At 37.6% G+C, this 13,522-nt stretch overlaps 1 protein-coding gene across 8 annotated transcripts in view; it reads right to left on the reverse strand.

Moving 5' to 3' along the window:
- The window catches only part of BLNK (B cell linker), a 94,976-nt gene that overhangs the window by 14,871 nt on the left and 66,583 nt on the right, over positions 1-13,522 (reverse strand). For 5 of the 8 annotated variants that reach the window (XR_006014542.1, XM_042019039.1, XM_042019041.1 and 2 more), the window contains 11 exons: positions 10,319-10,375; positions 8,279-8,328; positions 7,272-7,312; positions 6,249-6,405; positions 4,907-5,076; positions 4,347-4,428; positions 3,505-3,585; positions 2,025-2,050; positions 1,485-1,513; positions 1,054-1,152; positions 283-325 (listed from right to left, as the gene is read on the reverse strand). Coding sequence is in view for 7 of the 8 variants with exons in the window: in XM_042019039.1 (XP_041874973.1) it covers positions 283-325; positions 1,054-1,152; positions 1,485-1,513; positions 2,025-2,050; positions 3,505-3,585; positions 4,347-4,428; positions 4,907-5,076; positions 6,249-6,405; positions 7,272-7,312; positions 8,279-8,328; positions 10,319-10,375 (835 nt within the window). In the remaining variant the exon portion in view is untranslated. The remainder of the gene's footprint in view (positions 1-282; positions 326-1,053; positions 1,153-1,484; positions 1,514-2,024; positions 2,051-3,504; positions 3,586-4,346; positions 4,429-4,906; positions 5,077-6,248; positions 6,406-7,271; positions 7,313-8,278; positions 8,329-10,318; positions 10,376-13,522) is intronic. The other 3 variants (XM_042019038.1, XM_042019042.1, XM_042019037.1) reach the window with 2 other exon arrangements.

Consider the following 13,522-nt stretch of genomic DNA (forward strand, 5'->3'; position numbering starts at 1 on the left):
GTTCCTGAAGTTCAACTGGTATTTTTTACTACAAGAAATTATTTTTGTGGATTGAGACATACATCCCTTAAAACATTTGAACTTTTTCTTGGATCAATACAGATGTCCAATGCTCTTTTGTCCAAAAGATTATTAGCAACAATCACAATATTAGATGAATCTGACATTCGGTCATCTGTTTCTGTTATTTAATCCAGATAATAAAAAGCATCCATCTATTTATATATAAAACACAGGACTAAGTTTAACATGTTCTTTTAGAGTGGCCCATTAATTACTCACTGTTTTTGGAAGAAGACGACTTCTGGGGAGAGGCAAAACATTTCTGAAAAATACACACAGTAAGTTATGATGAATAGGATTTATTTATTTAATTGGCTCAGATATGCTTTTTAAGATGTAGAGGGAAGGAGGTCTGCAGTGAATGGATTGGATTTCAGCTATGCACAGCTACAGTGGTTGTGGTGATGCTGTGCCCTTGGTGTGGAACTATTCTAGAAGAGCTTCTGTCCTAGACCTTGGGTCCCCTGTGACTGTGCACAGGACCTCAACAAACACCCTCACACACACAGTGCTGTGGATGCCTCCTTCTGGGGGCGCATAACATATTTTGTAAAATAATGTCCTGGAGATGAGGCAGGGGTTATGAAGCAGCTTTCTCTGCTTCTGGGGGACATAGGAGTGAAATAGGCTGCATACTCAAGTATAATTTTTTTTTTCCTCCAGATATTTGGAATATAAATAATGGATTTACTGTGTCCAGTTTCTTTACAAGCAATCCTGTACAACTGCAAAAACATCTGATTTGCAAGGCTGCAGACATGGCTAATAGGACCTTAAACTGGCTTGCAGAGATATTTCATCTCTGTACTGGATCCCTAAAGGAATATTTCAGAAAATACTATCCATATGGCAAACTGGCTTGAACACAGAAGTTCACAAAGCAATGAGAGCTTTCAGTTCTCACCTTGTCCCAACATCTCTAGCTATTAGAGAGAAGAAATTTTTTTCTCTACTGATATTTTCTATTGATCTAAGCTGCTGTTAACTTACCTGGAAGTATCCTGCTTAGGTGACTCTCTGGTCACACTGTGCACGTGGGAGTGCTCTGTATTCTGAGCAGGCATAAACATGAGTGGCTTGGTGAACCTACTAATGAAACATGAATTAAGAAAGGCAAATTACACTTAACAACAGTGAATACAAAGAAAACATCTCTTTCTTCTCCCCTATCCCCTCAAAATTCTAAAAAGTACCCTCAAGAGTATTTCTTTTTAATATGTGTTACATTTGGATTATTGAAGTTAACATAGAAATGGTTGATAATCTTTGTGTAGATAATCTGAAGAGATATTTATGTATTTCTTACTTCTGTTACTGTATTTCTTCTAGAGAAAGAATTATCAGACATATAGTATCTAAATGAGAAAATATATTTTCTGACAGTTTTAAATAATGCACAAACATTCACAGCAATGGGTTACCTGGTTACCAGTGGTGGTGATGGTTTTTCCTGTAAGAGAAAATGCAGTGAATTTTTTTGGTCACTTTTTGATTCCATAAAATAAATTTGCATGATCCTGTTCATGTTACCACATCAAGATATTTTTGCATTGTGATATAGATTTCTACTAGAGCTCTGTCTGGTAATCTGCATTAGGATGGGAGAGGCAAGAACTCAACATCAGTAAATCTGCTTGGCCATATGTTATGTCAGTATCAGCAAATGGGAAAAAAATTACTGTGTCAGAACTGTCATTGCTCCTCTGCTGCAGTAAAACATTCCCTTAGGTTGTTGCTTCCCAGGTTGCATCACTATCACAGAGGATTGGGAAACTTTCCCCTTCCCATTTACTCTTCTGAAATGGTTTGCCAACTTTCCTGAAAAGGGAGTGTCAGAAAGCTTTAAGTGCAGGAAGAGATTTGTTCCCAGTTTTCTCTTTTGAAAGACTATAATCTTTTCTCACAATCACGTTTGTACCCTGCCTGAGGGCAATGGGAGTCATACTATAGAAAGGCCTCACCTCTTCTTCAGGAACCTCATAGACTTCTGTAGGATAGGGAAGAAATAAAAAAAATGTTCTTTAGTTAGCAAAAACATACTGCATGTTACCATAAAAACTGATCTGAATTTGTATCAGTTGTGCTTCTGACTCTGGAAAAATAACTTGGAGAATCTGCTCAGAACTTGAATCTGCCACCAAAACCCTGGAGCAGCAATACCCCCTGTCTTCTGGTGGGAACTTCAGGTGAAGTCACAGGAGTTCTGATATACAGCCACTGTATTAATCAAGTTTCCTCCCACCCCAAAACCTTTTTATTACTTTGTTTTTCTTCCCCTTCCCTCCCCCCACCCCCGCAAGAAAGATGAATGTTTGTGTTGTGCAAATCTGGGTCAGTTTGGAAAAAATGCGTTACCACACCTGTACTAGCATTTGGCCTTTCCTTGACTCAGGGAGGAAGAAATCAAGTCAATCATAAATACAAGCTGGCTCATTTGCATGGCCAGCATCCCTCCCTGAGTTCTGACCCACAGGTATATATTAATTCATAGATCTTAAAAGTAAAAGCCACCAGCATCTTTATCTATGCTCAGTTTCTTCAATGAAAATAGAATCCTATTTCAATAAATTTCATGTCAGGTTTCATCACTTCACTGCGCCGAAGTGTCCCATCTCCCACCAGGGGGAGACGTTTTATTTTTTAGTAACATCTCTCAGGAGCTGGTTGTTGCTCGACACTGATTTACAGAAAGGCTGAGATTGAAAAGGGCATTTTAAAATGTATGGAAAATAACTCGAAATCTTAAGCAGTTCAGAAAAAAATTTAGCTTACAACTTGTAGTTTGTGACTTTAAAGCTAAACACATTGCTAATGAATATGCAAAGCTTTTAAAGAACTGTGTCATACCTGTAAAGGTTACATCCAAGCAATTAATTAGATAGTAAGGATGGAAAACAGCTCTAAGTTGGCAGAGAGAGATTAAACAAGAATATTTGCGCTTACAAAAGCAAATAGGATTCCTCTTATTTGCTTCTGCTTTTGTTTCTTTTTCCAAATAAACTGCTCTTTACAGAACTTCAATGGGAACACTGTTACAGAAGGCCATGCAAGCCATCAGCCTGTACAGAATTTCTATATGGTTCAGTCTCATGGTCTAAAAAGTACTTGGTCTTGATTCTTACGGTGGAATGGGATTACTGACATACTGAGTCCTATGATTCTTTTTGCTGTATTGATCCATTTGTATTCCTCCACTAAAGCAAAAGACTAAAAATAATTAATTTGGGGCAAATAACTCATTCTAGTTCTATTAATGCTTAAAATGGATTTACTATTCAAGCTAGACAAAGCAGCTGTTACAACATAGAAAAGCTAAAGCAGAACATATTTTTGTTTTACTTTAGTATGTCATAGGGTTAGTGGTGTGAATACATCAGGCATAATTTAATGTTCCACTGTCTTAGATTATTTTATTCCAACAGTGATGCAAGCTCCACATACCTTGCATATCAGAAGTAAGAGAAGGCTTTGGAGAAATAGGGGGGGCTGGCTTTGTTGTCTTCATAAATCTGTTCACAGGAGCTAAAAACATATTTTATTCATGTACATATATATATAGTTGTGCATGTGTGTATATACACACACATATTTATATTTATACACACATCTGTTAACAAAGTAACAATGTAACATTTATACAATAAGAATGAATATTAAGTCCAAGTGACAACCTTTTGTGTGACCTTGAATAAATCAACTGAGCCGGAAAGCAGCTCTCATTTTAAAAGAGAAACATTATTCACTTTTCCAGCCTTTCTGAAGAGGTTTCATACTGTTAGCAATATCAGAGAGCAGAACTACATACTCTTCTCTGTTTACTTTTCACCTTTGGGCTGTAGTAGTTTCACTCTCTACCTAAATATACTTCAAATAGTGAGATTAAAAAAAAATCAAATCAAAGTCTGTCTTTATCTTTATCTGAAATATCTAAAAATGCTTGTTCTTCTCCTGAAACACTTCAGAGAATTTTAATGCTATTGCTCCCTTGGATGAGGAGGCAGGTCATATGCCATGAATAGCCTCCTGGTCATACAAGGGTTGGACTTTGAAATAGCTGGGTGAGGGACGCAGAAATTAAACAGGGCTTCCAATAAAGTTAAAAATAATTTTCTTTGGCCTTGTCAAAAGCCAAAGGAGCCAACTGCCTTTTTGCAAGCTGTGATCTCTTTAATAGCTGCATCTCCACTCTTTGAACCCTAGAAACAGACATTAATTTGACCCATTTTTTTTCACTATTATTCCTAATAAAGCAATAATTATTAGCTTAAATGACTAAAACTTACATCTTGTAGGTAGTGATATGCTGCTTTCTGTAGGTTCAATATAGTTATCATCATCATTGTCCACTGGCACAATATAATTATCCTATGAGAAATTCAGGACAAAAATCTATCAGTTAAATCTCCATCATGTCAACAAAATGTTGGGATTGAAGCCCTGCCAGCAGTTTACAATAGTTGCCATTTTACAGTGACTCCTATTTCAGACATTTATCGTCCTATGTGGAAGGGAATCCCAGAGACTGAAAACCCTTTACCAAATTATTCCAGTTCTGACTGGTGGGTGGAAGCCCTCCCTTCTCTTTGGTCCTGGAGTATCCTTTGAGGTTACTCTCTCCCTGTTGCCTGCACCTTGTTACAGATGATCAGGAGCTATTCCATGGTCTAAGTAGCCTCCTTGATACTCAAAACAGGCATATATTCCCTAGGAATCAGTATGATACTTGCAGGTCACTGTTTGTGATGCACAAAATTATTTGTACTATAGAGGCTAAGAAAGAGACCAGACCATGGTATTGCTGTGACATTTACAGAGTTAAAACAAGTATATCTGTAAACTTTACCTCATCATCACTGCACTCCTTAGGCTTTGGTGGCACTTTTGGTTTTGCAGCAGGAGATGGCAATGGCATGGATGGCACAGATGGTTTCTTTGGTCTGGACATGGCTGGACTGGGTGTACTTGGGAGAGGTTTGTTGATGGGAGGAAGCTGTTGATGACTGGTGCGATTGTCTTTTGATGTGGTAGAAAACAACAATTTTAGTCAAAATTATGCATTAGCCTCTGCACTTTCTCCTACTGCCCGTGCAAACAAGTCTTTACTGTGGCTGCAGCACAGGTCAAAAGGCAGACTTGAGCATAGCTGAGGTTGAGACCTGAGGACCCGATGTTGAGACTTGTGTGTAAACAGGTCCTATTTCACTGCTCAAGGTAGTAGCCTAGCCCTCTGTATCAGGCTGCAGAGGGTGCAGCTGCAACACTGACTGTTGCATGGACAACTGTTTCACTCCCTGGGGAGAAGGTGGTGGCTGGGTGGTGTAGTCCATACGAGACATGAGAGAAAAACAGCACTGGGTGGGACTGGAACATACATTATGCCAGGGTCTCTGGGGTGTTATTTTAAGAAGTCCTTCCCTTTTCAAAGAACACACAGGTGAAGTGCTGATAAATTTCTATGAGTACACATTTGATATTTTAACACTTTGATGAATATTCTACAATCAGAAACAGACTTGTATCATACAAAAATGAAAGCAGGCATCATGTCAATGTTTCTTTTCACCATCTCTCACATCTTCATCTAACTGAAGCTAACTTTCATTCACTTCAATGCAACCTGTCCATGGTTGAAAAGAATCAAAACAGAAAGAAAAACATCCCTTTATACTGGACTGATGTAAATAAAATCTTGATCCTGCCCTGTTTTCCACGGTATTTATCATCCTCAGTACCAATTTTGAAGGACAATAAGGAGTGAATATTTGAGCTACTGTTTTACTGCTTTTGGAATAAAGGTTGGAAAAACAGAGAAGAAGGCACCTCTCCAGCCCTATGTGCCTCATCTTTAATAGGAATCCCTGCATCTATATATGTGGATTAATCTGGAGCCAAGTCAGTAATATCTCCCATACCTCTGCTTGAATTTTGTAGTTAGTAGATGTCTATCAAAGTCTCTAGGACACATTATATTAAAATTATAAACATCACTACCTGCAATACTAGCGTGTTTCATGCAGTAGGAAAAAAAAAAATAAATCATACCCCTGAATGCTTAAGACCTGAGTATCAGAATTAAAAGCAAACTCTTGAGGAAAGGACAGATTAGTCCTTTTGAGGCCACTTCTCTTCTGGTCCTGATCAAAAAGCAATTAATAAGCTGATATAGTCAACTATTCCATAACTACCTGCATATTCACCCCTAGAAATAGGGAATGCAGAAGGAATCTTCTTTTTCTCCTTCTCACTTGGAGGTGGCTCATAGCTGTCATCAGGATTCTCTTCACTGGGGACCACATACATCTCAGAGTCAGAGTGGTCATCTGGATTTTCATAATCACTGTCCTGGAAAGACAGAACTTCCCATTTCTCATCTCATAGCATACTTATGGCTTCATAGCAATGTATAACACAAATATCCTTGCATGAGCATGATAACTAAATTACAACAACACATCGTATTCCCTTTTAGTGCTTAAACAAAGAGGCACTCCCGCCTCCTCCCCTTCTCCTCCTCCCAAGAGCTCCCAAGGTTTCTTGCTATCTCCAAGGGCTCCTTTCAGCTCAAGAGCTCAGTCTTCAAATTATGGACCAATAGCTTGTTTCCCTTCCCAGGACAGTTCCTTTCTAGAGCCAGCTGTGACTCTTGATGTGTGTTGTCACTTCCTCTCCCTTTCCTGTTAAAAGGGTGCTCAAGATCTGACTCCAGAAGGAAATAGGTTACTTCAGCCTGACATTTGCACCATTACTTTACATGGCTGACAGCCATGACTTGCTTCATTCTAATGTTTTCTAAAATCTTAGCAGAAGTTTTCATTTTTAGTAAGAAGTGGCTTTCCTCTCCTCACCCTTCCCACCTTTCCTCCCCCAGATAAAAACTCTCACAATTTCTGAAATTATTGTTCAGTTTGGGAAGTCCCTCAAATTGATGCCATCTGCTTACCTATCCAAAAACCTTAGTGTTCATGGCTACAATACATGACAATGTTTCTGAGAGTACTTTTAAGTTGAATGTAAAAAAATTGAAGCCGCTAAAAATCAGTGGCTACTTGTGAATAAAATTGATGTAACAAATAACATGACATTTCAGTAGTATTTTAAAGTTCAACCACAAGTAGATGATTTAAAAAGAAACTTCTTATTATTTCTTCAGTTATTAGTGCTAACTTGTTGCTAGAGTGACCTCCTACTAGCCCAAAGTATGTACTTACAAAATCATCTGACCATTGTTCCTCTTCATTGTCTGCACGTTCTAAACCAAAGATTAGAGTTATTTAAGGAGATGTAATAGTGAATATAAATGTTTATCTTAGATTGGTTTTTCAATCTATACTTATCATAGTCAGTTAAAAAAGAGCAAGCAAAATTTCCAAACAGTTCTGAGCAACACATCTGGTTTGGACCGAGAAGTAAATGAAATGCTTTCTTGCTTGTTTTTGACGAATTATTTCAGAGCTGTTGGAAAAGCATTAGAAATGACAAACTGCACATGGTCTGAACAGCAGAGCACGCACTTTACCCACAGTGTCCTGCTAATGCATTTCATTTTTAAGTAGGGGTGACAACTTCTAGATAATGGAACTCTTGCTGACCTCTGGGCCCTGCACCTTCTTGTTTCTTGGTTAAAGTGCCAAGACAGCACACCAATTACAAGTGCTTATGTTAAACAGGGAAACAGTTACCTGATAACTTCCAAACTTTGTCCTCCTTTCTTCTATTCTTGTCTTAACAAGATGGCTGTTAACTTGTAAAAATAGCCATGAACTAGTTTGTGGGCAGTGCTGTATGACAAGCAAGTAGAGGTCTGCCTTTAAGATAATTCATGATGTCATCATTACATTAATAGGATTAAGATTTTGAATCTGTAATGATGCATTTGTTCTATTTCTTCCCTATTTACTTTCACATCACAGTTTCTACAAGGAGGGACTGGATGCAAATTCTCCTCCATTTGTACAGCAGCCTAGATACAGAACTCTGACTAAGACTGATTTTGAAAGAGTAGTTACTTGCTACTCTTCATGCCAGCACAATTCATCATTTTTTTCCTTGCCTTTCATTTCAGAGCTGTGAACTACCTTCAGAGTTGTTGATAATGCTATCCTGGTCTCTCATTAAAAACAAATTATGAGGCAATGTATAACTGAAATACTGTTAGGCATATAGATAGCAAATTAACACAGATATGCAGTTTAAATTTACATGCATACAGCCTTACCTGAAGCATAATCCCTTTGTGGTAGACTTGGCGGTGGCTTTTTTTTAAGCCTGTAAATTATAATTATTACATTTATGATCTCATAAGTAACATTCATTGGAAGGGAGCATTAGCCAGACACATTAAAAAGCTGATAACAAAAGATACCTGCAGCTGAAGAAATACAGATTACCATCACAGATGCTTAGCAAATAGCTGTAGAAGAATGCTTTGAAAAGCTAGAAACTGATAAAAAATTAAAATAGAATCTGAGATTTTAATATATTTTTTTCACTAAGGACATATGTTGAAAGGATAGCTTCCTTGCTCAGCCCCCCTCCTCCTCATCTCCAGAAAGAGATGAGATAGGGGGCAGAGATAAATGATGATCTATTGGAAGATGAAAATCTGTTCAGGTTCACAGAGGCTTTACTAAGACTATGTCATAAGAAAGTGGTGTAGCACTCTCCATTCGTATTTTTAGAACTATAATTGTGCATGCACTTTATTTGCTGATTAATGTTTAAATGTATACCAGGTCTCTCAGTGAAAGATTCTACTTTTTATTATTTTATGATGTTATATCCCTTTTTTGGTAAAAACTGTTACAAGTGAGCCAAAAGATAATTTGTAGAAATACTGAAAGGATCTTTATGGCTATACAGGTTCATATGTATGTGCATGTGTATCTATTTAGCAAGCAGGAGTACACATAATATGTGTAAACACACACACACATATATATATATGTATGTAGTCATGTATACTCCTCCTCACTAACTTGCAGCTGTCCAAAGAAGACACTGAATTACAGTCAGTTGAATTATTTCACTACCCTGTAATAAAAGAGAAGAATTTGGGTTTAAAGTCAAGATGAACAGTGCATGTGTGATGTCAGAGGCCAGACTGATGTCTCTGCAGAGGGAAAAAACTACAACCCTTTGTTTTTTCTGTAGCTAGAGAAAACATTAAGATAATTAATGACAAAAAATTATTCTTTAAAGTGACTTTTGAACATTGTCTGACAGTACCCTGTAGCACTGATAAACCTCACCATAGACCTGAAGCTTTGTCCACTGAACTGATGACTTCACTCATTCTTCAGTCAGGTCCTAACAAATTCATTTGCAAAAATAAGCAAATAATTAAAAACCAAAAAATCCCTAAAGAATTAAAAAGTTTTTTTGGGATCTCTGAGCAATAGTGTTTAAAAACGTTGCTTTACCACAAGAATTTGACACTCAATATTTAGGTCCTGAGCTTGCTGCCTAGGTATCATTGTTCAGGTACCACTGTAACTCAGGGTGGTGACATGCTGGCGCTACCTCATCAGTTTACAAACTTTACCTGTCTGTTTTGAGAAATGCTTTGGCTACTTCTGAGTTGAATTAATGGAATTCTGTTGTTCAGATAGTCACCAAAACCACCCCATGCACATATATGAATCAATGAATAAATGGTGAGGGCATTGCTAAAACTCAAAAAAGCCCAAACCCCCCAAAACAAACAAAAATCAAACCAGGAAGATTATTTTTGCAATGTTAACCTGCTTTGTTCATAGCTAACAACACTAATGATGGATAGCTGCCTCCTCAGAGGTTTTAACTTCCTGCAGCAGAATATAACAGTGCACAAACAGTAAATTAAAAAGCATTCTCAACAGCCCTGCTCTGGTCTTCTGTCCAGGTTAGCACAGCCATGTTAGAAAGAAAATCCCAGGGCCACTGCCAGGGCTCATCTCAGGTCTTAGGGAGGGGAGACCAAGATCTCTTGATGTATTTTGCAACATGTCTGCCATGAGTTGTTCAGAAATGGTGGAGACTTGGAAAATAGTGGAACTGAGGCAACAGTAAGGGGCTATCTGTGTCATGGTATAAAGTACATGGCTTAAGCAACATCACACATTTCTAAGCTGCTACTCTTGGTACCAGGCCCTGTAAATCCTGGCAGTGGCCCTGGCAGAAAATGTAAATACGTTATAACGAAAGCACACGAAACACAGAACAGAGGTCTGTGTCTAAGCAGTCTATCATGCTATGGTGCAGCTATGGAATAGCATACCGATCCCAAGTATCTTTCCCAGTTTTGCAAATTAAGGCCACTTGTTCATTTTGGAACCTGAATATCAATAGAAGAAAAGAAATAATGTTTCTGTCACAGAGCTGAAACAGTTCACGGCCACATCTATATTTGCTAGAATCTTTTCAAATATGTTATTTATTCTAAAATTCAAATCCACTTAAAAAGTAGTTTTCACTGTACTGGTATGATTTTCTGAGTGCCAGAACTGGAATCCAGGCTCTTTTGAAGTCAGCTGGAGCTTCACTTTACAGGAGCCAGAACTTTACCCAATGTGCAAACCACAACACAAGCTCATCAAAAGACACAACCCTATGCCAAGGCGTGGTTACCCAGCTATTGCAGACACTGACCTCGTTATCCACACAGATCCTTGCAGAATGGCAATTGACTCTGTCCTGTTCCCCGAAGTTAATGAGAAAGGACTGGAAGAATCAAATGCCATCCAACTGAGCGTGCATATTTAAACGTATTTAATCCTAGTACACACATTGTAGCTTCAACAAATAACCAGGTAGCACTTGAGACATTTCATATAATGGGTTATAGATGCCTCACACAAGAACAGAGTGCAGGGTACAGAAACTCAGAACAACTAATAAGAGAGTAAATTATTCCATTTTAGAACAATGTATTCCAAGATTTTGCCCTATAATATGCTGAGCTTGATCCAACAAAACATTTAGGCATGTACTAAACTTTTCTCTCATATGTGGTGCTGTAGGAACTGCAAATATTAATTACATACTTTGAATTTGTAGCACATTTTTGTTTTTCTTGTTTTGTTTTTTTTTTTGAAGGATTTTAAAATAAACTGCAGCAGAGGTCTGGGTGTTTTGCTCTAGCAATGCTTGTTTTCAGAGGCTACGCCCAGAAAGATAACCAAACATAAATATTAGTAGACCTTTACGTGTAGCACTTGAAATTTCCCCACAGGTGCATTTCCCCACTAGTGTTTCTCCTCACTCCCCCAGCATTTAAGATACACCTGAAAACTCTGTTTTCAAAAGTCCTTTGCTTTTTGTATTATTAAGTCTGTACAACGTCCACTCCATCTTAGGAACCATTTTAACATAATAGTTTTTACAAAAATTATATTGGTATCTTTTCTGAGTTGAGTATTTATAGTAGATATTATCTTTAAGTGCACTAGCTCATCACACTTGTGATTAAACAATAAATTAGTTTAACTTCGCCAGAAGCATTTTCAGAGTTCCAAAAGGTGTGATGCGAACAGATAAACTTTTCCTGAACTGTGTTCTCCTAACCTTGTGGAATAGTTTGTTACAGATTTGTAATTATGTGGCAATTGTACCAGATAAAACTAAACTGAAAGTGTTTTGGTTGTTTTTGAAAGTGTTATTACTACTCTTTCACACATGTTCTTATATTGTGCTATGGCAATTATAGTAATAAAAATCTTGACACACAAACCACTCTATTCAGCTACACAGTGATTTTCATGTTCCTTCAGAATAACAGTTAAAATTAGGTATTATACTTTTTCTTGTTTTCTAAGTGTGGTACAGCTTGACTTTAGTACTTTATCACATCATTTGGTTCATAAAATATCACTTTTCCCTCTGCCAAGGGTTTGATCATGAAAGTCTTTTACCTGGAGCTATGCAGGTTGAAGAGACATTTAGTGACACAGCAACTATTTTTCTGCCTAAACTTACTGCCTAAATGCTATAAAAAAACGGACCACACAAATCTAAAGCAAAGACATACCCAACTAAAAAGCTGGGTAAAGCATCTTTGTTCCATTTTTCAGGTCACATGGCAAATGTTCAAGAAATTGACATATTGGGATAGTATGCAGTCAGAAACACTGCTACAAGTGCATGATTTCTGATGGCTTTGTGAAGGATGTGATATTACAACAAGGTGAATAAATTGAACTTCTTGTTTCTTATTCAACACAGTAGGTCAGCACGTACCAAAACTTTAGGGTGAAGTCCTGACTTTGCTGTACATGCAGTGTGTCTTTTAGCATCGGCTTCAGTGGAGCCAGCATTCCACTGAACAAAGCCTAGAGGCTTAAAGCTTATGATTTACAGATGAGTGCTATGTCTTTACGGGTGTTTCAAGCATAGGCAACCATCCTACATCATGAAACCTATGATTTCTCTGCTTCCCTGTTTTGTATAAAGGATGTGAATATGAAAAAAATGCCCCCAGCTCTCGTTGTTTATACAGTGCTGGCTACACTCATTGCTTCTACACCTGAGTACATAATCCTCCTTGACACTGTGATCTGCACAGCAGCTGGGACTCAGTGTTGCAAACAGTTTTGCATGTGATTAAGGGCAAGCAGGTGACTGCTATCCTGCAGTGGCCAATATTTTTACGGCCAGCAAATGTTGAGTGGGAATGGGAAACAAATAGGAACTTTTAAGCAATGAAAAAACAACCTGTCAATTTCTTTCCTGTTACCAGGACTGTTCAGCCTGTTTTCCACAGACTTTTAAGACACACATGGATAGTAGACTAATTCCTCCCCACCTGCACCCCACAGATGAACTAGACTGGAGAGCAAAAGTCTTGATGCAAGAACTTTTACATTTCTGCATAATCAAGAGCCAATCCAGATTTTAGAAGTGTTTTAACAAATACTGCTAGTAAGTCCAGAGTTTTTAATGAATATTTGATAATTCTTTCAATTTGTGTAGCAGAAGCTTACCATATACATCTGTGTGATAACTTCAGGCTTCAGATAAGCAAGTACACTATTTGAATTCTCTAAAATTATTTCTACTTATAATAGGTGTGATTTTGATTTTTTTCCCCAGCATATGGATGAATCTATGCTACATAAAGCCCACTTAAAATAAATATTTTCCTGCTTCAATCATGTTTAGAACCTTGACATTTAATAGAACAATCCTTTAACTGAAATGGAAGTAGTGATCAACTGGATAACCATGTTCTAGAAAAAGCATCTACAATCAAAAAAAAGCCCCCAAAGGGCACATAGTGACGATCACAGCCAGCTCTAATTCTGTAAAGCTTAGCATCTCATCAGTGTTGTCAACTCTTGCTTTTATTGCAAGTCTCATTATGTGCTGGGTCCAAGACTTGAGCTCCGAAGTCATGTGCAAATATTAGAAATTCTTCAATTTTTAAAAACTAAATTTCTGATCTTCGTAACTGCAAAAAAGATTAATGACTCAGATGAATCACAGT

The sequence above is a fragment of the Corvus kubaryi genome, unplaced genomic scaffold, assembly GCF_017639235.1.
Source record: "Corvus kubaryi isolate FWS band 111438036 unplaced genomic scaffold, C.kubaryi_AGA036_p1.0 138, whole genome shotgun sequence".
In the NCBI taxonomy this organism is placed as follows: Eukaryota; Metazoa; Chordata; class Aves; order Passeriformes; family Corvidae; genus Corvus; species Corvus kubaryi.